The following is a 25,686-nucleotide window of genomic DNA, read 5'->3' on the forward strand; positions in this document are numbered from 1 at the left end:
GAGTAAAAAACTGTCTAAATTCTTTTATCTTTAATAAAATCATCAGCGTTGCTGCTTTACCAGGTGTAACAATTACGTTTAACATCCAGGCATCTATGAAAACTGAATTTATTAAATTTAACTGAGTTAGAAGTTAGTAGGAAGTTAGCTCGCTAGTTTCCACCTAAACATGATATAGCATGTTCTGACTGAGAGATTTCTGAAAAAATTAAAACAGACAGCTCTGCTTTTACTTCCAACATAAATGAAGACTGAAAACTAAACAGCAGTGACGTTTGTAGGGTTACTGAAGTTGGACTAGCTGGTATATAATGATGTGCTATCTGATCGCTAGCGACATAGCTATGTTAGCATAACATAAACACAGGAAAGCTGGAGGATGAATGCTAACTTTTTTCAATTAGATAAAAGTTAACGTGAGGGTTCCCTATGGTTAGGGACAAATGCAATCGCATGGCAGGATGCTGTAAACGGACCAAACGTCAGTCAGGAGAACAACTGAGATAATCCATCCACAATAAGAGGTTGGTCATTAATATATTGCAACAACATTGGAATAGAGTACCTGCTGGAGAATTTAACATTAATGAATCAATGGTACGGAAGTGGAGGAAGCAAGAACAATGAGTTGAGTAAAGTTTGACTTATCTGACTGTTTTGTTTCGCTTAATGCACCTTATAATCCGGTGCGCCTTATGGTCCGAAAAATACAATACCTGTAAAGTACCTTTGCTGCAGATTCTGTTGACAGGCTTTATAATGAATCTTGAATCGTGAATCTTTTCCTTTCCACATCCTATCATTTTAACTAAGAATGTGTTCTTCATGACTTTACCGATTAAATAAGTAATTAAATTAATAAGTTCTACTGGCTCACTGCACCACCTAGTGGTGAAAATTGGCATTGCAAAAAGTGCAGCCCAGCCTGTGTTTAGCTACAGTGGATTTCTCTTGAAAACAATGCACACGATTTGGATATAAAGTCACAGCAGTTTCTTCACATTCCACTCTAAGTTTTGAGACTGCAGCTGGGAGTCTCAATTTATGGCTCATTCACTCCCTGATGCATTTATATCCCACTATTACACACCATTAACGTGTACTTACTCTCTCTTGTAGTTTGTTTTGTCCAGTTTTTACCCTTACCCTTAAGCAAGGCACTTACTCCTCTCTAATGTAGCTTGTGTATACACCTTACATCAGAACATCCTTAAAAGGCAATCTTTCTGCCTCTTTATGTACTTTGGAGTGGCCTTTAGCTAAATTATGTTGTCATATTTGAACGCGGGGTGTGATTTGCCAGAATTATGTAATTGAGAAATTAGAACAATAATATCCCACCTTCATACCAAACACCCTCAGACCGCAACACAGTTTTCAGCAACCCTCCCCTCGCCCCCCCTCTCTCCGGAAGCCATCTGTGCTGTAATTGGCTGAAACTAAGGGGGAGTTGGAATAAACAACAGTTCCGAGCATTTTCATTGGCCGCTGTCACGTCGCTCGAACTGTTGCCTGGCGATGGGCTCGGAGCTTGTCAACCGCACGATCCAGTTACTGTAGCTGCCTGCTGCAATGAAAATAACGTCGTTGGTGGGTGGATATATTTATATGGGCCTGTTTCCATCGTTTTTCCCCAAAAACAGTGACTGAGTGAGTAGCTTTTTTTTATCTTTACTTGGGTAACACTTAACCTGCGAGGGTGACTCGGATCTCTTATGTGTTAAGGCAGGCGGGAGGTTTGTTATGCATGTTTTCTGAATCAGCTGGTTCAACAACAACTAGGGAAAAAAAACTGTTAATTTCTGTTAAGTTGGCTTCATATGTTTGACTTGTTGGGTTTGCTGTTGCTCTGCATTAAAAATGTGGGCGCTACAGTCAGTCTGTGGGCAGTCATAGCTCCCTGTCTCTCTCACACACGCACACGCATACATATGTGCATATATACACAATTAGATACACAGGCTACAGTTAAAAATGATGATTTGTGACAGCTACATTTCACCTTTGTAGCTGTTAAGAATGTGAGAGACTTGTTATAAGAAGCAACACCACAAATGCAGGTGAGATTTTTACATAAACAGCAGTAAATTTCTTTTCCTTTTTTCAACCATAATTTTATCTTAAATTTAAACTTGTGTCTATTGTTGTTTGCGTAATTGTGTGCAATTAACCCAAAAAAATCACGTTACTCTAAACCTGAGTGACGTTGTTAGATGGATCCCTTTGTTGTTGTTGTTGTTGTTGTTGTTTTTTCTACAAATTTCCACCACTTTGTCAAATTTTAATCATCAGAAAGACACAATTCTGCATAAATACTAGTGCACTGATCATATGAAGAGATTTTGGAGGTTCTGCATTTTCAATTCCACGCACCACGCATGAGTCATGCTGTTGATAGAGACAAAATATACGATCTACAGCCATGCACTGTGCATTCCTGATCATATTATCCTTCCAGGAGTGGGCCTGGTGGGTTAGTTGGCAAAAATCTGCTTGGGAAAAACAATAGGCTTGCATGCCACCTCATGTAGGCTGCAAGCTGAAATGGACCAAAGGAAGCACAGAAACACACTCATGAGTGAAAAATAAAAGGCATTTTCTGCGAGGTGAAAAGTGTTTGAGTTTAGCCTACAGTTGAGGGTTTGCTGCTGAGTAAGATAAGGGAGTAACAGACCACACAGCGATATTTGGTGTTCAGGGAGACTCAGTTTATTTTGGTGCCGAGGTTTTTGCATAGTGATGAGCAGCTCCTGTGCCCACAGCTCTGTAGGAGATTGCAAGTGTGTGTGTGAGTGTGTGTGTAGGCTACACAAGTCCTTGAGCTTTCCAGCTAGGAGAAGATGAAATGGAGAAAGTGGTATCTGGAGTCTTATCTGATTCAATAAAGAGTGTGTGGATACCAGAGGAAATCCTTTGATCACGTTCAAAATGCGTGCGGTGCCCTTTCACTCTCTCTAAACAGGTAGGAATTTACTATTTTCACCATCATTTTCATCAGGTTCTGTAAACTATAATATGGAACCTTTTTATTTACTTAATTTATACTGACGAGACAGTCCACTGATTTCACACATTCGCGTCTATTCGCTCGGTATGTGGAGCCTGCACAGGCTGTTAATACCCTTGTGCAGTGTCTTCTGTGGCTCTAGAGGAGCTTCGTCAAGTCTTGAGAAAATAACCCTTGTGATATGATCAGGGTTATCTTTAGTAAAGCTGAAGATATCAATTAGCTGGGAGAAAGCCTGTGTTTTAAAAATGTGGGCATGGAGATCGAGAAATGAGGTCGTGCAGGCAAAGGAGGACGAGTGATAGATTGTATTAAACTGCTTTCTGGGAATTGGATCCTGCTTTTTTATTTTAATAGGGACCAAAAGTTGGGACATTTCAGCCCCTTCTTCACCCATTTTGATTATTGTTCTTTCTAGTCACCCTTTCTAAACTCCTCCAGCTTAATAAAAGGGACCTATACAAAGCAGGAATCACCCTTTAACTAAAGGATTGCTAGTTTTGTGACACAGATTCATTTTTTCTCAAGCTTTCGTGAATTCAGTATCAGTAGATTTTCTTTTAACTCTGAGCTAAGAGGGCTCTTTATCTATTTTGATTTGGTGCATTGTTTTCCTGCAGGTGAAGACGAGGCACTGACGGAGGCATGTGACGGATATTATGGCTTACATCAGGCGTTCGCCTCTCAGGAGCCGACAGCTGGCCGACTCATGCAGTCCTGTAGCCGGGGCCCCCGAGCCTGAGCTCCACCCACCTCACACAGCATACCTTTTGACTTCATGAAGATCCCTGACCTTGGTGATGTAATGAATAAATTTGAAGTCCTTGGGATTGTGGGTGAAGGTAAGTGCGGTCATTTACTTGCTGAAAAGCCTGTTTTGTGCGATTGTTTTTCAGTCTGCAGTAGATAGTAAGAACTAGTCCAGTCCAGCCTTTCATGCACACTTGCATGGCTTTTTAGTGAGCCATCGGTTGATTGTTTTTAACCAATTTGCCTGCAGAACAAGCCCATTAAAAGCCTGACCTTTACAGCTTATTAAGGTCAAGGGCGTCTGTTTTATATTTATTTATCCAAAAGAATTTAAATGTGACAAACTGAAGCTAGATGCTTTAATGTGATTCATACTTTCATGTTCTTATTGGATAAATGAAGTGGTGGTTTGGGGATTTCTTTTGCTTTATTGTAGTAAATATCAGCAGGGCATGGCTGTGTGATAGTTAAATTCCCCTGAAATGCTTCTCCTGGCTTTTGTTTTGCCTTGAGCTACTTGGTTGATAGAAAGTGGCAGTAGCCCTGAAGGGAGGCCACCCACACGTCCTAGTTTTTACACCCTTACTCTTCTACTCCCACGTCTTAGAAGTTTTATAATGCGTGGCAGAAAGACGCGGGGAAATCTCGAGCTGGATTTTAAAAGCTGCGTGCCTGTCCGATGATGCGCCGGTTGGGAAGGAAGTCAGCACTTTTAGTGTCACATTAAACTGTAAAAGTTGTAGAAATTTTCCTGCTCATCTCCCCGTTTCCTGCCGTAGCACTCATTGCACTGTATGCTCCGCTTGATCCCAGCATCATAGATTTTTCCTCAGTGATCTTGAGGTCAGTCAGTTTTGTTAATGATTTAGTACTAAGTGCTAAGTGCATGCAGCTCACCCCAGCAATTAAAAATACACTGAATTATGTGCAGTTATCTCCAGCTCTTCATTGAAGGACGGAAATGAACGGGAGAAATTATTTTCCATCTTTTAATACTTCAGGCACGTTTTGCAGCTTTTTGTGCACTAATTTAGTAGGAATGGGGTAAGAGATGTGGCTAATGTGTCCCTGCTTTACTAATGACATACAAAATGTCCTAAATTGTCATGAAACCAGGCTGCATACACCAAAAAAATCCTGTCCAGTTTGGTTTCTTGTTAGTCAGTGGATTTTTCACTGGTGGCGGTCATGCTTGCTGGAACCGCTGGAAGTACATGTGAAGATTAAAGCCAAACTAAGATGCTGAAGGTGGCTGATTTAGTGAAAATAAACAAGAGTTTAAGGATGCTGTTGTGTATGGTTATGGTGGTTATGCTATGTGCACAGCACATCCTCAGTCCAACATATAGCTTAATGTGTTATTACACGTTTCTTACTCACCACTGTCTTCTGGGTGGCGCGTACCCAAGATAATTACACGTTCAAGAGGTGAAATTGAGTCTTGGATTATATTAATAATAATAAAGACACAAGTTAAAATTGTTACAGTTGTATAAATGATACATAGACCCCATAGCTTTAGTCTTTAAAGTGTGTTCGACTGTAGAGCAGATAACTTCTCAGCACTGATGTTCTCGTAAAGGAGCACAGATCCATTCGTCATATGTCTGCTTGGTCCAAGAATTCCTCTCGAACCCTCGGGGGATGCATGTGTGTGACTGCCAGGGTCGATAACATCAGATCTACAGTAGCTTGCCAACACTTGTGTCCTACTTTCTGGACCACCTGTCCTTTTTATAAAGGGGAGGGGGGGGGGGGGGGGGGTTAGTTCATGTGTAGTTCATGTGTAGTTCATGCGAACATATAGGAAGCATTCGAAGGGGTTATTTCAAAAGCTTTTCTCTTCTCAGTTGGAGTAATACTCCTTGTTTGTTTATGGCTGTAGATCATGGTGGCATGTTAATTACAGAGTTTCAAGCTGATTTTGTGTTTTATTATTTACTGTTATTGATTCTACTTGAAAGAAAAAGTTACTCTGAATGGATGAATAAACAGTAAAGGAAATTAAAGTAATCTTGCTTTTTGCTTCTGTTTCAGGTGCCTATGGTGTTGTTCTGAAGTGCCGACACAAGGTAAGGTTCACATTATTTATGTTTGTAATACACTGTCAATATGAAAAAACGAAGTTTTAAAGGGCAAAAGATTTATGTTTGTCAGCAAAACTCATGAAAAACTAACAGTAAAGCCAGAATGTGCTTATTCCTCTGTGTTGTGGAGCTCTGTTGTTTTCTGTAAAAAACACATAAATGAGTCACGCTGTTGCACTTGGTGACTCGATTGTTCCTTACGGTGAACCGGGGCAGTGTTTTATGGCTCAAGCTAATCTCCCATACACTGCTGTAAATACTCACTAGAGCACAAATGTGTATAATTTATGGTCGAACAGTTGCGTTGCTTCTGTTAAAGTAACATTTACAAAAAAGCTACCAGTACTGTGATGATTTCTTTCTTAAGAAGTTAAATATTATACGTGATCTGCTTTAGAAGTGCAATGGGGTAAATAATTATTTGATTTTTGCTCACTTAGAAAGAAATCAACAGTCTCTTGTATTTATGCTAGTTTCATTTTAATGGAGAGAGGGAATATTAACCAAAAATTGAGGGAAAAAATACGTTATATAAAAGTTATACATTGATTTGCATGTTGCTGAGGGAAATTAGTATTTGATCCTCAAGCAAAACATGACACAACTTAGTACTTTGGTAGAAAAACTGTTGTTGTTGCACAACGGTGAGAGGTTTCTTGTAGTAGGTCACCAGCTTCCTTCTTTACAGAAACTCTCTAACTCCTTTCAGTTTCTTGGCTGCTGCTTGGAAACATGAAGCTTCAGCTCCCTCCACATATTTTCTGTAGTGTTGATGTCTGGAGACCAGCTAGGCCACTCCATGACCTTAATGTACTTCTTCTTTAGTTGCCTTGGCAGTATGTTTTGGGTCATTGCCATGCTTAAAGACCCATCCACGACCCATCTTTTTATATGGTTTTAGCTTGTTTTTTTAAAGCATGGTATAACATGATAAAATGGAGCAACAGTGGACATTTTGGGTCATATTTTTGTAACTATATGTTATACTGAAATGAGCGGTATAGCTAATCCAGGGACCTGATTCATACATGTTTGCTCTTGTTTGTGGAGCACCAGCCTTGTCCTTTGAGTGTGGTGGTCAGAGGGTAATGTTGGTTTGCCTGATAAAGAGATAAAGGCTATCTGAATCAGGCCCAGAGAACTTCTGATCTAGATCGTGTTTGTTTTCCAAAGGAGCAAGCACTCCTCATGAACCTGGTTGCACCGTTTTTGTTTAGTGTTGTTGTCGCATTGGGTTACAGTTACAGATGCTCCTGCAGACTGCTGGATAACTGGTTATAGTCCTTTTGTCTCCACTCAGGAGAGCAAGATCTGCTTTGAAGGATAAATTCATTTCTTCCACTACTTAGATTTTTTTATTCACATAAAGGAGACTCTGTTTAAGCAGTTAATTTTTAGGAAAAGAAAAAGGAAATCAAAACAACCACAAAAAAAAAAAAAAATAGCAGACGACCCACACTGCACACAGCCTTGTCATCTCAGTCCATGTGAGGAAGAGGCTGTGCCAGGAATTGACAGCAATCCAGTATGAATAAGAGAGGCTAACTACCTCCTACTTACAGAGATCTGCAAGAAGGAGACAAAAACACTTTCTCAGCCTCTCCTATCAAAATCCTCAGCAGGTTTTTTTTACTTGCTCTACAATTACCATGCATCTGCCTTCATTTTATCATGTTTATTACAGAAGTGATATTACTCTGTTTATCCAGTGGCCTGGTGTCTAATGCCAGGCAGTTAGCTTAAATGTTATAACAAAAATAAAAAGACAACAACACAAAGGGTTGATGTTGAGGGAGGAAAAATAGGAGCGAGGATATAAATATTATTCAAACTGATTGATCACAGGCCGAGGCGTTCGCAAATGCCAATGTCTCCGTTTTCGAACAACAGAACTCACATCAATAAACCGCCGTTAGGTTCGCACCACAGATGGCGGCTGCTGTCTGCAACGCTCTCGGTATTGTCTTCATTTGTGCGAAAACCCGTCAGCGTCAAAATTCAGCAACAAAAGTTTATCAGAACAGGATGAAATAAAGCTCAGCGTCAGCGTACATCTGCCAGGCTGATATGTTGCCTAATCAGAGACGGAGGAAGTTTTGACAAGGTTTAGGTAGCTCTATCCTAAACCTCATCAGAGCTTTGTTTTTAAAAAAATAATGCTGATTTTGGTATAGTCCTCAGATGTCTGCGTGTACGGCTCTGCTCAGAAGACATTATACCTGAGCGTGACATTCTTCTGTACTCTATATTTTATTTTACACATTGGTTTAATTTGGATTTAATGACACAAACATCAAGCAGAGATGATGATTGTTTAGCTGGTAGAGGAACATTTGGGGGTTAAAGCCTGATTAATCCACGAAGGAGATGGTGGATCTCAACTTAAGCTAAAGGAAAGTGTAGTTGTTGGATGCAATACATGTAGCTTTGTAAGGTAACAATATTCATCTTGCAACATGATACTTACTTACCTCCAGTTTAGCTTTGAAGACACAGATCTGTAGAAACTGTTGACCTAATCAACCAATAATGGCTGAATGCTCGTGATCTCGGAAGATTTTGCCGTTCTAGTGACTCTCAGATACGAGTGCATTGTTCCTCAATGAGACTCATGTTTTTCTGTTCGTGATGCGATAATAGTGCTTTGGGTAAAAATACACACGTGTATATTAACGAGCTACATCACGAAACGCATTTTCATTAGTTGGTAAAGCGTTTTTGGAATGCATTTTTAATTAGATCATTATTTGGTAAAAAACGATTTCTCGAAACAAACGAGCCCCCAGAAGCCTGACATTTTGTCACACATTGCCTGGGCCTTTTGTTGGTTAGAAACTCAGTAATATATGCATTTTTGATGGAATTTCTGCTGGTGACTTTATTGGTTGATGTGTGAAAGCACCGGAGGATAAATGCTCTGGCTGCAGATCAATGTGGACCTGTGCCATCTGGAAAATATTGTATTGTTAGCGTGAATGAACTGGCATGTTTTTTCAAGGGCTAACTCACAGATCTATGCTGCATAATTATGTGTGCATACACACAGAGGCTGGCACAGTGTCAAACACACTCTTCACGCACTCGCACACACACGTGTGTGTAAGCGGAAAAACACATAAGCTTAGCAAGGCTTTGATGATGCTGTGAGGATGGGCAGGGAAGTGCACTGACCAGAGAAAATGGCTGCATTTATATGGCACTGCAGCTGCTCATTCTCACAAAACACATTTATTTCACCAGTGACACGCCCCTTTGTACTTGCACTACCCAGTACATGTATTTAACAGGAATAATTAGATCCAAGAAAGACGTGGGGCCAGATATAGGAGGGATGGAAATAGGGAAACGTGCATTCAGTTTCTACGCAATAATCAGAATGTGTTTGAAAAGGCGACGGATTACAGTGTGTGCACCCGACATTACAGGATCCTCAAGAGTCAGCTGGGCTGGTTGTTGTACAGAGAGGAGGCGGAGGACATAGATAACTGTTTTTTTTTTTTATTCAGGTGTAATCATTTTATTGTCAGCAGTAGCAGCAGCAAAGGGGTTTTTCGCAGTAGATAAATATATGCGGATGATTTATTATTCTTGCAGAGTTATTCTCCTTAAATATTTATGCAGACACAAACGGGATAAAAGATTTGATCTTAATGCTGAATGTTTGCTTCTCTGGCATTGTTACACGATTGTGATAACTGCGTGCTTCCTCATCATATTAATAACCGTGATTTGTGATCCTTTTGGCATCTCTTTACGAAAGATTGTTGATCATTTACTTCATTAATGTGTCTTGAACATTATCCTAAACACTGTGTAGGACATTCGAATGACTAGTTGTCATGATCGATTCTGCGGTTTACTCCTACAAGCGCACATGTGCTGAAGTAAACATTGTGTCAGTTATCCTGACATTTGAAAAACCTTTATTAACTCCTTAAAACCAAGTGTATCATATTAAATGGGTTTTTGAGACGTCCTCAACATCACTAGTGGGATTTTTTTAACCTAACCCGATCTTGTTTGTTTAAGATAAACAACCTTTTCTTCAGATATTAGCGGTGAGCAAATGCTGACTTCTATGTCAGCAAATGCTGAGCAGGAAGTCTGTTTACATAGTCGCCACCGAGTAAAAAAGATATATAAAGTAACCTATTATCGTATTACCGTATTACCGTATTTCCTGTTCTGCATATGCCACTACACTTTCAAATAAAGAGGTGGGCGTATGTACAGGAAAGGACAGAGAGAGGTGATTTCCCTAATATGGTCACCTCAGGCACACAGCTCCACCCATCTGCTACTTAAACCTTATGCTTATGAGGGTTGGCCAATGAGAAGAAAGGGGGAGAATTTTTTTTTTAAACAGAGGACGAAGTGCAGGGCTATTTAAAGGCCCAGTGTGAAATAAGCAATGATTATTTTTAACTGTGATTCATGCAAAGCTACCCTAGTAGAGTCCAGGTCTAGTAAAACCTGAAGCTGGAAATGAGCATAATGGGTATCTTTGAGTTGCTTTAGCCTGTCTACAGTTGCTCCTTTTCATGCTGTGTCTGATTTAATCAGTGTCATGTCTGCTGTCATTGATGCCTGCTCTGCTCTGTGTGGGGCTCTTGCTGCCGCTCTCCGCCGCAGGCTTTTCATGCATGCATGTGGAAGGGCGGGAAGGTTCAGAACAGAGCCGTACAGCTAAATATAAATCACTGCAGATGGAAATAACAATCTTCTTTTGACTATAGTGGCCCCGACTGAAATAGGCTTGACAGAATCACCTCATACCTTACAGGGACCCAGTTGTTCTCAGTAATGCTTTTGCACTCTCCAGCTTCACTCACTCTTGTCGCTGCTCTGCCAAATGTTGCCACAGCTTTTTGATAAAGAGAGTGCTCAGAGTAAAACTGCAACATGCTGCTGTGTCAAGAGGGTTGAGCACACAGAGACACAGAGGAGCTTTTGTCTTGTACTTCTGGCTCCTTTGTTATTATTTTCTTGTCGATTTAAATAGATAACCGTAAGAACACGCCTGGGTTCACTAATTCATTTTTGGCCACTCTTTTGGGAATGCAGCCCATCATCATGGTGTGAGGAAATGAGGGGGCTACCAGATTCATGGATGCCGCAGCTACAGATCCACCTTTTGCCAAGTGAGCCACGAGGATGCTTCAGGACTTTTTCTCTTGCCTGCTGATGCTTGATAAAGCCCTATGAATTATGCTAATTTATTGTAAGCTAATTAAGAGGCTTAATCACGCTGATGTCGCTTAAAAGATGTCACAGTGCAGCTGTTTTTTTAAGCTTTAAAGGTTCAAGCTGAAACCGATTATTTTTTTTTTTTTTACCAAAATGCACATTTTCTGCACACAATGATTTTTGTGACTGCCCTTGAGGTGTGACCTATGTGAGCTGCGGAGGCTTGAGACAGACGTGTGTTTGAAAATGCATTTCTATGATGTTTTATCCAACAGTTACACGAGGGATAGGCTTTTATAGCTGTCCAGAAAGGCCACTCTTCAAGGTGTCTGTAAAAAGCTAGTGTGAAACAATAGTCATTTAACTGAGGTTGACAGTTCAGACCAAAAGTGACAGAAATAGTTATAATGAATGAAACTTGATCTGATGACTGATGTGGGAAAGGTGTGGGAGGTTTCCAGAGCTCCTCTATTGAGCCACTCTTTAGTCCTGGTATATAGATTTGAGTCAGTTCTTGGTAGTTATGAAGAAGTTAAATCTAGAACTAAAAGTAAAAGAAAAAGAACTATGAACTGTTTGTGTTGTCACGTTATGTCTGTCTCTTTATCAGTCGGTGGATATTGAGCAGCTTGATGTAGCACTTTTTCTCCACTCCTCTTTTTTCACTTCAAACTCATTTTTTCTTCTGTTGCATATCATTAACTTCCCTTTGCTCTCTCTCGTACACACCTGTCAATATGTTAACTTCACTTCAGTTTTATTTATATAGTGCTTTAACAACAGTAATCTCAATATGCTTTTTATAGTAAGTGAAAACCCTACAATATAAGAGGAAAAAGCCCAACAATCAGACAGTCATCTAAGAATAAACACTTGGAAATGGTGAGGAAGAAGAACTCCCTTTTAACAGGAAGAGACCCTGTTGCTATAGAATCAGGGTCCCCTCTTTTCATCTCTGATGTGTTTATATACCACTACTAGTCATGATGGTTTGCTGCTTCTCAGCAAGGATTGTTTTGTTTGAGGTCTATTCCTGTTGAAGAGTAGTTCTTCCTCCCCACCATCTCCAAGTGCAGTGTGGGGTTTTCTCTATATGTTCTGAAGTAAAATCCGACAATATTTAAATGTCTTGAGATGACTAGCATTACATAAATGAAATGTAACTAAATATTTTATTTATATAATGATACTTCAATACTAACAAGTCAGGTTTCTGATTCATGGTCAGTTTCATGGTGAGAGTAAGTGCATAAAGAAAAGTTTGGATGTGACTCCAGGGTGCAAAAACCCCACCGCTATGAGTTTGATATTATTCTTTTAGTAATATTCAGCTGATATTAAAGCATGTTGATAAGCTCGGGTAAGCAAATTACTCTGATTGAGCGATAAGTTAAAAAGTGAAATTAACAAACTAAGTCCAATATTAATTAATAATAATAATAATAATGGATTGCATTTATATAGCGCTTTTCAAGGCACCCAAAGCGCTTTACAATGCCACTATTCATTCACTCTCACATTCACACACTGATATCACATCATAAATTCTTTTTGCTTTCTAATCTGTATAAATGACAATAAGAAGATTGTATTCTTTAATGCCTACAGTAAAATTAAGTTATTACTGGACTTTGATTGGTTGCATATCATTTGTATCTTTTCTTCAAAATTAAAAATCTGTAAATTTGCAAAAGCACATTTCGAACTTGGCGATAAGGTTTATTCACACTGTTGACGAAACTGGGAATATCAGGACTGGGAGTGGAAACTGCCAGTGAAACTTGCACAACTTTGACCTCACATGTTAAAAAGGTATGTTTGCTCAACGGAGATCACAGACCGAACTCCCACACATGCGGCTCTCATCTGACACACGCACACACAACAATGTTTAATGGACGAGTGTTCATATGATTACTGCACGTGAGCTTGTGTTTTTGCTCTAAATGAGTGATGTGTTATATTTAACCGCAAACCTTAACGTCATCAGACCAGTCTAGTGCATACTGGCGTCTAATATATAAAATACCCATACTATATTGAAGTCTATCACTGAGAACCTTAATGGAAGAAGAAATGGTTAAAACTGGGGATAAACATGTGACACACTTTCTGTTTGCCATGTGTTGTGTTTTAAGACTTCCCACTAAACTCTGAGACGGGGTGACTTACAAATGAAACTCTTTGTTGAAACTTATCTGAGTCAAATACAAAGGCTTCTCTCTGAAAGCTAATCTAAATCCTGGATAAGGCCTCTGCGTGGCCTTGTACACTGGTGTTTTTGTAGCACGCGACAGTGTGTGGACTGTGGAAGCAGGAATTTAAACATAGCAGTGCAGAATATTTGTTTAAGCAGAGAACATCTCTTATACTACACACCCACGAACTGATTTCTAAAGACAATCAAACCAAAAAAGAGGTAAAAGATGGACAGGAGGGTCATGTCTCCTTTAATAATAATCAGTTAGAAGCAGTGAATTATCTGTTTTCGTCAATTATAAAGAAATTGACCTTCTACATGAAAAGTCACGGCCCTTGAATGCAGCGGCGTCAGCTCGATGCTTTAATTGGATTCCAGTCAGACTCACGTGAATTTAAATGAGTCATTCTCACAACACAGACATATGCAAACGATATATGACTCAGAAAAATGTCATGGGTCATGTTGGGACCTTGTGCACCTTTCTATCAATCAAATATTGATATTCAAAGCTGTTTTCAGTTAAGTAATATTTCATGCTGTGTGTGCAGGGGTTGAAGAAACTAAAGAAACTCAGCTTGTCCGCTCTCCATATTGGAGCTTCTCCTCTCTGTGATGGAACTTGAAACAATAAAACTTTATTTATAAAATAAAACGTGTCTACAGCTGGGCAGTGTGAGCGAATAATTACATTAGTCTATATGAAATATGCCCAGATTTGTCAACACACCCAGTCTGATGAGGCTTTGGAGCACATCTTTATTGAAGTATGTGTGCCTTCACTGAGTGTTGTTTTTATATTGTAACATTTATTACAAACTTCTTAAATCCTAACCCTGGCAAACACCCTCCACATTATAATAATTAAAAACAAAGACTGCAACAGCTGAATGGTGTGGAAGGTTACAGTGTAGGGTTAAGTTAAGACATTCATTTTCTGCAGGAGTCTAAATCAGGCATTAGTCGTAGAAATATAGCTACATGGCGCAGACGCAACTGCTGTGATTGGCCTGTTCAGTACTGTTGCACTTCCTGCTATTTTTTGCAGCAGTTTTTCAATTTGTCTGTGAAAGAATAACAATCAACTTTTCAATATAACGAAAAATAATCACAACGGACTCACAAATGTCGGCAGATTCCGACATTAAATTGTTGAAACTACTAGGATGGATGTGAGGGAATGACAAAAGTCCCATCATGTTTGGTTCCATCATGGCTGAACTGCATAGGAAACACATGGACACAAAAACAACATGGATCACTCAGAAAGACTCACAAAACAGAACTAAAACAAAAATGTAACTAAAATAAACAAATGTGCTGTAGAAACTGAAATGAAACTGAATTCAAATCAAAATAGAAACAAAAACTCATCACAAAATACGGAATTATATATAACTGATGACAAGACAAACTCCTTTTGGGACTTTTTAAAAATTAGCTGGCAGAAACAGACACAGCTCCTCTCTGGGGCGTCTCCGGTCTCTTCTGTTCCCCCATCCCATCAGGCTGTTAGTTACTATTACCCAGCAGGCCATTTGCTGCTTTCATTTTGTAACTGTGCAGAAAGAAATGGTTTATATTTCGCAAATTAAAATGTCTCATAAAGATATTTTAATCACATGACTGGGAAGAGTCACAAACACAGGTTTCCTATTAACACACCCTCTCATACTACTAGTTACTAATAATGAATTTAAACCGCCTAATAAGCCACAAAAGCATCAGTCTTTAAGAAATTCACATCATGTGTAAAACGATGTAAACTGAGAATTTCACATAAAAATGTATTCAGATCGGATAATCATGATGCTTCATATGTAATTAACACCATGGGAACAAGCAAAACATTTTATTTTTTAATAAAGTTGTGAAGTTAGACATGATATATAATTATTAAAGCATGTTTGCATCTTAGACCAGCGAGTGTCTAACTCAGTTTCACTGGAGGTCAGACACTGACATGCTTTAATTCACTGAAAATATTCAGTGACGTACAGTCTGGTCCACATAAAGAACTCATGAAGCAACATAATGATTACAACAAGCTGCTTACCACACAGCCAACTCACATCTACCATCTATTCACAAGCTTGAATGTGACAGATACTGGCAGTAAAGTGTATTCAACGTCAGAAAATACATCTGGATGTTCAGAGAAAATAATAAAGTCTCAGTTTCATTCTTGCAGATATTTCTACAAATCTCACAAAAATGTAAAATAATGGTCTAGTTTAGCTTTTAGCTTACCTTACAGCCGTAACTATAAGCTAACATTAAAACAACATGTAAATTTTTGCAGTGTGACTAAAATTTCCTGACTCAGCTGCTTTTTCTTCGCTGTAACATTTGATCAAAGAAACATTTTGCTGTATTCAAACTCCTCTTTTTTAGTTTCAGCTCCCTGTGTGCTTTCAGACTAATAACACAAATTATAATTTTTATGGCTAATAGATGCAGAGCTACTCGGGTTTGACGTGTCCACAAAGATAGAAAGCAAAAATCATCACTACAGACTTATTTGTCAAATATCAATAAACCTTTCAGGGAAAGTGTTCCTGTCAGAGCATCAATACGATCTGTATGTCTTAGGAGTCTGCAATGATTGCAGCATAAAGGATACAGCAGCACAGGTATGAGTGCGTGAGGTGTCATCTTCCTCTTCTACAAAAACATCAACAAACAGGCGGCTGTTTTCCACGTCAAAACATAACTTAAAACCACCTGGTTTGTTTTTGTGGATGTTACGTTGGCCCGTTATGCCTGCATAGGCCATGTATGAAGTACAATCACATTACTGCTGACAGAATAAATGATGAACAAGCACAGAAACAGCAGGTGTGAGGTGTTTATTACCAAATAATGTCATTAAATTCTTTTTTTTTCTCATTTCCTGTAACCTTCATTCAAAAAACATCTAACGTTTTAGTGACAGATGCACAGGTAAATTGCACATGTTCAGAAACATAATTTAAAGTTAGTACAATATACTAAAAACAACATTTTAATCTCCTAACCCTTATGAAATAAGACAAGCACAGCTATAAAAATGTAAAGATTTACTTTTCCAACTACAGTGTGAATAAGAGGGGCAGCTAGTTTTAGAATGAGCTGAGTTTTTAAGCAGTGGCATATTTAAATTTAAAACACGTACTGTATTTTGTAACATTTTACAGTTGCTTCATTATTCATTTCAGCGCTCAAGATCACATGACATAAATGCTTCATGATTTTTTCTTTTGCATTTTTTTTTGCATTTTTTTGCATTTCAGTTCAAAAGAGTCCAGAGACTGTGTGAGTTGCACAGAATATTTAGCTTTCATACTGTTATATAATGTGGAGTAAATTATGCAGGATATAGAAGTCCACAGTTGTGACATTATTTCCTGGCAAGCCTCTTTTCCTGTAGTAAGATCAGGTGTATTTTTGACTTTCAGACTTGCAGCTGTGAAATTTTGGAATAAAGAACGGCAAAAAAAAAGAAGGTAAACCTATCATTATTTTATTTGAAAGGGTCGTTTTTAGTACATGGATGAAAATTGTCAGCCGATTGCTCCCTGTAGTCACTGATTGCAAATTGAACATATTAAGCTTTACTGTGTTTCTTCCCTTGAGATGCTCTGCAGGCCTTCACTGCGACTGCCTTCAGTTGGGTCTCTCTGCATTCAGTCTTGTCTTCAGTAACTGAAAAGCATGCTTTGTTGGGTTTGAGATCAGGTGACTGACTTGGCCTTTGAAGAATATCCCATTTCAAGCAGCCCAAGAGTTTCTGTCCTAAAACTCACTCTTGCTGTTCTCTAGCTGAGAGTATAGCACCGTACCCTCTATCCTGCTACTTTATCAGCAGTCAGAATAAACGCCGGTGACCCGGTTCCCCTGGCAGCCATACATATCTGCATTATATCACTTCCTCCACTATGATGCGGTATGTTCGGATTAGGAGTCGTTTCTCTCCCTTTCCAAACTTTCCTCTTCCCATAATTCTGTTACAAGTTCATCTCAGTTTCATCTGTCCAGTGGTTAGCACCTTCCTCTAAAGCACCTGTATCTCCATTCATGAAGGCGTCTTTCGATTGTAGATTTTGAAACCTTGACATTTCCCTGAGAGTGTTCTTGACTTGATTGGATGCTATTTTTTGGAACTGTGGAAATAATTCTCTTATCATGCACTTTAATTGTTTTCTGTGGCCTTTTGGACCTTTTAGTGTTGCTGAGCCAGTCCATTCATTCTTTTTAAGAATGTACCAGATTCTTGGTGTGGCCGCTCGTAAAGTTTTTGTTTTGATTTTGTTGTTGTCCTAATGATGACCCCGCACATTTGCATTTGCACCTTATCTCTTTAGACTTTGAATTTAAAATTAGAATGAAAAACTCTTAAGTACAAATTTGACGTCTGGAATCAACTTGAAATATTATGTCTGCTTCATTTGTCATGAAATAACAAGGGTGCAGGCTTCACCTGGCCCTGAAACTGCTTGTCAGTCAATTGTCCAACAGTTTTTGAGCCATGAGAAGAGATGCTAATGATATGTTGGCATGAAAATCAAAGGGAAAGACAGGCTTAAGTTGATTTTGACAGGTATCTCCATGCATTACTTGACATGCAAGAAGGATCTGACAGCTAAGTAAACAAGTAAATTAATTTCCCTCCTGCAGTAAGTTGGCACTTTCATTAATTAGTATGAGGAAACTTTGCGGACAATAATAAATGCTTTGCATGGGTTGAATTGAATTGGGTTGAAACAGGTTTTGTGATCTGAGGGTTAAGAACAGAGCGAATGTTCTACTGAGTAGCAGAAAGCATCACATGATCACATGAGTCATCCTGTTAATAGCAAGTGAACACGAACATATGTGGCACATGCCAGGGCACAATGCTTGCTTCTTATGGTGAAGGCTCCTGGCAGCTCCACTGTGGCGTGGGGTTGTATTTTCCTGGCATGGTTCAGGTTCATAAAACCCCCGAGGGCCGGAGATTGATGCCAAAAAGAAGTCGTCCTTAGCGAATATGTTCAGGAAATGGTGGAGGATCAGTCAGTCATTTTTCACTAGGATACAGCCGAGTGAGACCATATATCACAGCCTGTTAATGCAGCAAATGCCACCTCACTGCCGTTTTAAAATATTTGGTATTAAGATGAATGTTTGGTGTATTGTTTGCAGCCTCAGGCTCAAGACTTGGGTGCCAGCTACCGTGGTACTGTGGGTGCCTTTGCTACCAATCAAGTCGATGACTAGAGCATACATATAAAATTTTAATCAAATTTGTACCACAGTGAGGTTTTACATCTATCTGCTCTCTGTTTTTTAGTAAAGAGTAAATTATTCACTAAAATGTCTCCCACTCTCAGACGCTGAATTTTTAAATAAATGTTTAAAAAGGTTCTTAAACACGGGCTGTGTGGGGTTATTCGCATTAAACTGCTTTTTGATGTGTTTGCAATAGAAAAGCACCTCAATCAGGGCCACAGTAGGACCAAATAACATTGTTATTTCACTCTACGCTCATTTATATTTACACGGGTTCAGAGAACAACATACTTACCTTCATACAACAGCGAGAACCGAGCACACACTAGTCCAAGCATCAGTGACATCACGTGTGAAAGGAAGAGATGGGTTGCAAAGTTGCTTGCAGGTGCACAGCAACTATGGGCAGACTAAAGCAGCTTTAGTAGTGTATAAGAGGATAAAGAGATCAACTTTAGCTTTGGGATATTAGTTGATATGCCAAGATTGTCTGACTGAACTAACTAAAGATTGTGCTTTGCCACCCCACATGTACTGCCAGCAGTCATGCATGACTAAATGATGTAAGGCCAAGGCTATATGGGGCATCATCCCATCTATAAAGGCTATATTTTTTAAAACAATAGAAAGAAGCCTCTGGTATATTTTAAAATAGATGTCTGAATATAAAGTTTTCCATACAAAACTTACAATGTCCACAGGTCCTCCATTTGTCCACCTCTGGACGCCCGGCATATATCCATACAGTGGTTACACTTGTCCCATACTTCTGCGAACATGACTTGTGCTACCTACCAGCAACCATGTGAAACCTCTTGCTAACAGTGCATGTCTCGATTGTTATCAGTGAATGGCTGTGGAATAAAAGCACAAATCCGACGATGATTTCTTTTGGATACACCCTGTATAATCCAGGAGATTTTTATCTGTTTATTTTATTAGGGTATAAACTATATAAGCCTTAGTGAACCCAGGTTTGACGCTGCTGAGCTGCAGGTTTAAATCTTTGCATTACTGGCTGTTGATTGATTGATTTTCTTTTTTTCCCCATATCATTAACCAACACAAAGCCTGACTTTTAGATCGTAACACGGCACTTTTAGTGGGGATTTTGCCTATTGTGTTAATTCACCTTAAGCTTTTTTCATGCCAGTTCATGTCATGCTGTTTCCATGACAGAGGTGGGTATTGTTTAATACCTACCTCTGAGTGCACAGAAGCAATTAGCAGTGGCGGCTTTGGCTTTGAAAGCATATGCTTTTAAACTGTGAGGTTACTCTCAGAATAGCACGTTTATTTATTTTTTTGCCTTTTGACCCTCCACATCTGACCGGAATCTGGCACCCTTGTATTTTTGCACTGTGGCTTCATGCTAGAAAGTAGACTGTGAAGGAGTAACACTAGGTGTGATGTCTAATTAGGTTGTGGCCACAAGTGTAATACGTGGTGCTCAAACATATTTAGCTTATAGAGTCATTTAAGACGTTTTTTTGCTGTGTGATTCATGGATAATTTACTCTTTAATGCTGTGTCACTTTGCCTACTGAGACAGAAACCTATTATCTGCTGGAGATTAGTCGTGTTTGCATTGCCTTTGCCTGTAACTTGCCATGCTGCAATTCAAAAATTAGCAATTAGTGTATTGACTAGATCTAACAGGCCCATCAGTGTTTTAGGAGCTGCCGTGTAGCATCAAGTGAGTCACGACCACTCTGCAGTCATCTGTTGTTTGTCCTATCTTAATCATTTTTTTCATATTATCTTTTATTTTAGTACTGCTTCAAGTCTTCTTCTTTTTTTTTTCGAGATTATATAACTGCTGGTGCTTTTTCCGCCAATAATTGAACTGATGCAGTAATTTTTTTCCCTCCCATATAAGCTGTCAATAACATCTAGATTTATTTAGTGGGAAAAAAATGTCTACCGCCCCATTTGAAGCGAACAGTTATTTTTGCACCCAGTGAACAGAAACTGGGACAGAAGAGGAAAAACAGGACTTTCACAGCATTAAATGGGTCACCTTGAGTGGAACACTTGCCTATGTGGTCCTATTAGGAGCCAGAGAGAGAGAGAAAGACAGAGAGAGATGTAGAGGGGGCACATGTTTCCTGTCTGAATGTTAAAGTTGTAACTGTCTCCTGATAGATGGAGGCTATTTAAAGTATAAATCTGAAGCTTTGTCAAGCGCAGACCGCCAGGCTTGGCCCACCGGTTGGTGCAGCCTTTTGTGTGCGCACGTCCTGGATATGGGCTTTTTCTTTTTGTCACGTGTTTATACATTACAGAGCTCAACGTGCACAGAAAGCACTACCTGGCTTCAGCCGACTTTAACATGCAGTTTAGTTTTAGTGAATCATTTACCTAAAGTTCCTTTTAGCTTTTGCCTTGACCCCATTTATTCAGTCATTGCCCAGCCCTGCACAAACACTTTTCACTAGTACCATAAAGCAAGCCAACCCAGTTTACTTTGCAAGAGTGCATGTTAGGATTAAATTCACTTATTATTTATTTAAATAGTGCCAGATCAGCTGTCATTTTAAAGTGCTGCATAATGTTAGGTGAACACCCTACAATATTCAGAGTTTCCCACAGGATTGCATTGTGGCAGTATCAAAGCGGAGGGGGCATATGCACTCGCAAGCACTCATTTAGCAGCAAATGAACCTTCAAACTAAGAGCGAGCAGATTGTCTAACAGTGACGTTATTGTCTTGGGCAAATGAAAAGTACTAATATATCACAAATAAGGCCCACGTAAAGCCGCTAATGTCACAGAGAGAACCCCGGTGAGCAAGCGTTTGGTGACAGTGGGGAGGAAGAACTCCATTTTAACAGGAAGATACCTCTGGAAGAACCCAGCACAGGTAGGAGCATCCATCAACCTCAAACAGCTGAGGTAAGCGAGAAGAGGAACATACAGAAGTGAAAAGAGGAAGAGAGATGCTCAGTGGATCATAGGATGTGCACCAGCAATTTGAGACAATAGCAGGATGATTGAGTAATAGTTCTGGGTCACCTGATTCAGCCCTCACTATAAGCTCTGTCGAAAAGGAAAGTTTTAATTTTAAAAGGAAACCTTTCTATGCTTCTTTCACTTTATGGTGACATGTTTAATCCAACTAAGGCTATGCAAAAGCTTTTGTTAGATTTGTATTGTTGATTGTCATTTATGCTTAGAAATATTTACTTATATATGCTTAGAGTTTTGTAATTAGTTGTAGATTGGTAGAGGTTTTGATCCTTGATAGTCTGCAAACTTTGTGTGTATTAGACAGCACTTTGGGAGCATGAGAGGTCATACCGTGTCTTATTGTTTTATGGTAGGATTAACGTAGTTGCGTCTGTTCTAGTCTAAGTGCTCTTTGTTTAGATGAACTGCAGGACTTCCTCACCATGTTATCTAGGATGAACCATCTAGGGGGAGGGGGAGGCTACCCTCTTCCTGACCAAGGATGTTTGATCCTTTGATCAGCAGTCCACACACACACACACACACACACACACACACACACACACACACACACACACAAGGTACTCTTTGTGTATGTAGACGTTATATATTAATGAACCTATGCATATTCATGTAACCTCAATAAAAGGACAGTGTATGGGAGGACGGACGAGAGCTACTGGGGTCAAGCGAAGGGACGGCGCTCTGTCTGGTTCTCTCCCGTGCACGAGTACCATGAAGAAGTTTGCCTACTTGCGTCTTGCTTGCAGTGTAATTATATTGTCTTAACGTTCCAGCGAATAGGTTCAAGCTACAAACCTAACAGCTTTATTTACACTACTGCATTGACTCCTTGTTCAAGTGGAGGCCATTTTTTCACTTTTGACCTGGTTTCTCTGCTTTGCTCTCCGATCGCAGGTGAAACTGTGCATGCTGGACTTCGTGCTCATAAATATTGAACAGCAGGTTATTTTACTGAAACTCAGAAAGGAGACAAGGCTTTAGGGCTATCGGAGTCTAAACACATATTTCAAAGCTGTAAAAATAAAAACAAAAACAAAACAAAAACAGTAAATGTCTTCACTGGCAGAAGGCACAATAATAATGCCAAGGACAATCTCACATTTTATTTCACAGAATCATTATCCTGCAGCTAACCTTAATCCAATTCAATTTATGCAGCACCAATTCACATCGACAGTCACCTCATTGCTTTTTATTGTAAAGTAAAAACAACAGAATATTAGAAAGAAAACCTCAATGATCTACCAATCCCCTTTGAGCAGCACTTGGTGACAGTGGGGAGGGAAAACTCCCCACTTTTAAGGAAAAACTTCCTTAACAAGAAGAAAACTAACAGACCCAGGTTCAGCGAGGGTCAGACATCTGCTGTGTTGCTGCGGTGTGACGGAAAAGAAGACAGCATAAAGTGTCCAAGGACTCCTCGGGTTACTCTACCTACACCATATATTACCAAACAGACCAATCAGAGCTGGTGAAATCTCCAACAGTGAGACATGTGAATGCACCTATACAGCGAGGTCTTGATGGAGACTTATCCTTCAGGAGTTTGAATGTGAGAAGAAAGATTGAACTTCTAAATGAAGAAAAACTAATTTGGGAGAAATATCACATCTAATTTCAGTTACTTTCAGTGTTTTGGATCAGCTAAAGGCTGTATAAGGATTTGTGGGACTGATGTTGCATTTTAAAATGAAGAAAGAGGATTGATTGACACTTTTAGCGTAGGTCCTTCTTACTTTTTTATGCCTTTTAGATAGTCCATAGGAGTTATCTCCAGGGACGTGAGGGGCTATCATTGAACATCACCTAGAGTCCCCTGCATTGTCTGAAGTGCTGGCTCAGCAGCCTTCTGTACAGAGGTGCTCACTGGGCCAAAGAAGGAAAACTCTGGCTCTTTGTACAGTATCAATAGTTCTGTTGGGGCAAAATTAAAGCTGCAACCTAAACATTTTTCACCAGCCTCTCGCTTTGCTTTGGGGTAATTTTTCTGCTACCATTGAACATTTTATTGGCTTTGCACTTGGAGCATTTATCATCACGGAGAACTACAGAGCTGTTATTACCAAATCTCACAGCCTGGCGGTTCACGTTTGATCTCCTTGTTTGGACAGTTGAGCATGGGATCTTGACACTAATAATATGAAGCTTTACAAGCCTGTGACACAAAACCAATGCTCCTAATGCTGGGTTCAGTGTTGTAGTTTGCCACAGAAGATCGGCAGCAAACACTTCAAACCAGATGGAAAAATGATGCACAAAGTAACACGGCAGAGTTATGACTGCATCCTCCACTGACTAATTGTGGAAAACACAGGAGATGACTGATTTAATCAAGATTATGAACGATGAATAACTTAATTTAATTTGACGTCTTTTATCAGTTCCAGTGGGTGAGATTTGCATAGTTACAAAACCGATTTATCAGTGTCTGGAAGTGAAAAATAATCCCACAGTGGGAGCTTTAATCACAACCAAAGCGACATCACAGGCGCCGTATATTTCCAGATGTTTTTAAAGGCGAAACAAACAGCTGCTGCATTTCTGGTTCGGGTGTGGCCAGAAATTAAAAGTAAACAAAAGCTGGTGATCTTCCGTTTTTATGGGCCGATGATTTTTTTTTTTTAGTAACCGTATAAACAATGAAAGATGGTGGATTGGCCAGATGCTGGCAGATGTGTAAAAATAACTCGTTTGGTGGCGGATATGGCGGAGCTGCCACAAGAGGCCAGGTGGATGAGGGAAAGGGGAGGCAGGAGGAGAGACCCGAGGCGGCCGCCGGTCCGAGTGTCAGGTGAACTGAACTTCAGGTAAGAAGTTATGACCTGCAGTCTGTCTGGGTCAGATATAAACCAAGTTTAGTTGGAGTTTATTTTCGTTGTGCTGAGTTTTTACAGTCAGTTACAATAACTCGTACTGCGTACTAGCTAGCATGACGGAGTTTCTATACAGCTGGGTGGGTGCTATGATGTTACTGATAGTGAACTTTATTTTATTCACAAGGTTGGTTAGTAAAGTTGCCAACCGTGCCATAAAAAACGGAATTGTCCCGTATTCAGAGAAAATATTATGCGTTTCATATTGAGCTGAAAAGGAACATAGTTTGTCCCGTACTTCAGTTGGCATGGAAAAAGACACAAAGCTGGATTTATTCTGTGTCTTTACCTGCAGCTGCCTCTTCTTCTCTCGTTCAATCATGAAACTGATCATTGATCAGCTGATCTCTCTTGTTTGTTTATCGCCGACTTTGCGCCAGAAAGAGGAAACCAGCGGACGTCAGCTGTTGTTAGGATTTATTTAATATTAATTTCCAGTATCAGCTGATGTTTGCTGGAGCCACAGCCGTAAAAGCTGCTGGTCATGATATCTTTTTTTTTATCTGGTGAGAGGGAAACATGAAGATGAAACCAGGAGATGTTCTTACTGAATCATCAGAGCTGAACAGGTGATGGAGAAACAGGTTTACCTTTTAGGTGACATGAATGGGTTGAAGGGAAGTTATGAACTGTTTCTGAGAGACAAATAACACCAGGATCCTTTTTTTATGTAGCTGACAGCTGGTAACTGTGCAGGGGCGGGTCTAGCAAAGTGTTGCCAGGGGACCAGGTAGGGCATTAACAGGGAAAGGTGGGCACAAAGAAATGCTTTTCTTTCTTATTCTCATTTAAAATGTCTCGCTTTTATTAAATAATTATCTGAATCTTACAACCAAAGTTTTTATCTTTATACCAACAAGACAGTGTACATCACTGTCACAACAGCGTTTGTTTTCATTCAAAGGCTTTATGGCTTTTCCTATAATACCTAGTGGGCCGGTCTCTAGTCAAAATGCCCAGGCCGGTTTTTTGTCCCAGTCCAGCCCTGGACACGACACGCAGTGAACTAATCTGAGAGGGTGCATTAAAAAATGAATGGCCGGGTCAGCGGTGCACATCACAAATTAGCTCGCATAGACACATAAGTTGTGCCGCTTCTTAATGATGGTATCTTAGCTAACAACCCCAATTATCAGATTCAACTTGTAATTGGCTAAAAATCACTTAGCCTACTGGTGAGACGGACGTTGCTAGCTGTCAGTTTTTTCAAGCGATGTTGAAATTTCCACATTCCAACACTTCAAATGCTTCAGGAGCTCTCCGCTCAGCGCAGCAACTGTTGATATACAGCGTTATTAAATTTATTGCTAATGCAATTATATGGCACATTGACTTCTGAGGAAATTTTAGATGGCACTC

General features: G+C 39.7%; 1 protein-coding gene across 4 annotated transcripts in view; it reads left to right on the top strand.

The window, feature by feature from the left end:
* The first annotated feature begins 1,500 nt into the window (after positions 1 to 1,500).
* Positions 1,501 to 25,686, top strand: part of LOC146546690 (cyclin-dependent kinase-like 5) — a 53,093-nt gene continuing 28,907 nt past the window's right edge. For 3 of the 4 annotated variants that reach the window (XM_085263648.1, XM_085263651.1, XM_085263650.1), the window contains exons 1-3: positions 1,501 to 1,650; positions 3,628 to 3,849; positions 5,795 to 5,829. In XM_085263648.1, coding sequence (XP_085119774.1) covers positions 3,786 to 3,849; positions 5,795 to 5,829 — 99 coding nt within the window. In that variant the 5' untranslated portion in view covers positions 1,501 to 1,650; positions 3,628 to 3,785. Of the gene's footprint in view, positions 1,651 to 2,091; positions 2,963 to 3,627; positions 3,850 to 5,794; positions 5,830 to 25,686 lie in introns of those variants that run through there. The other variant, XM_085263649.1, reaches the window with a different exon arrangement.

The sequence above is a fragment of the Mchenga conophoros genome, linkage group LG23, assembly GCF_057382185.1.
Source record: "Mchenga conophoros isolate Kocher_MC1m ecotype Shallow Benthic linkage group LG23, M_conophoros_male_GT1.1, whole genome shotgun sequence".
NCBI classification, from domain to species: domain Eukaryota; kingdom Metazoa; phylum Chordata; class Actinopteri; order Cichliformes; family Cichlidae; genus Mchenga; species Mchenga conophoros.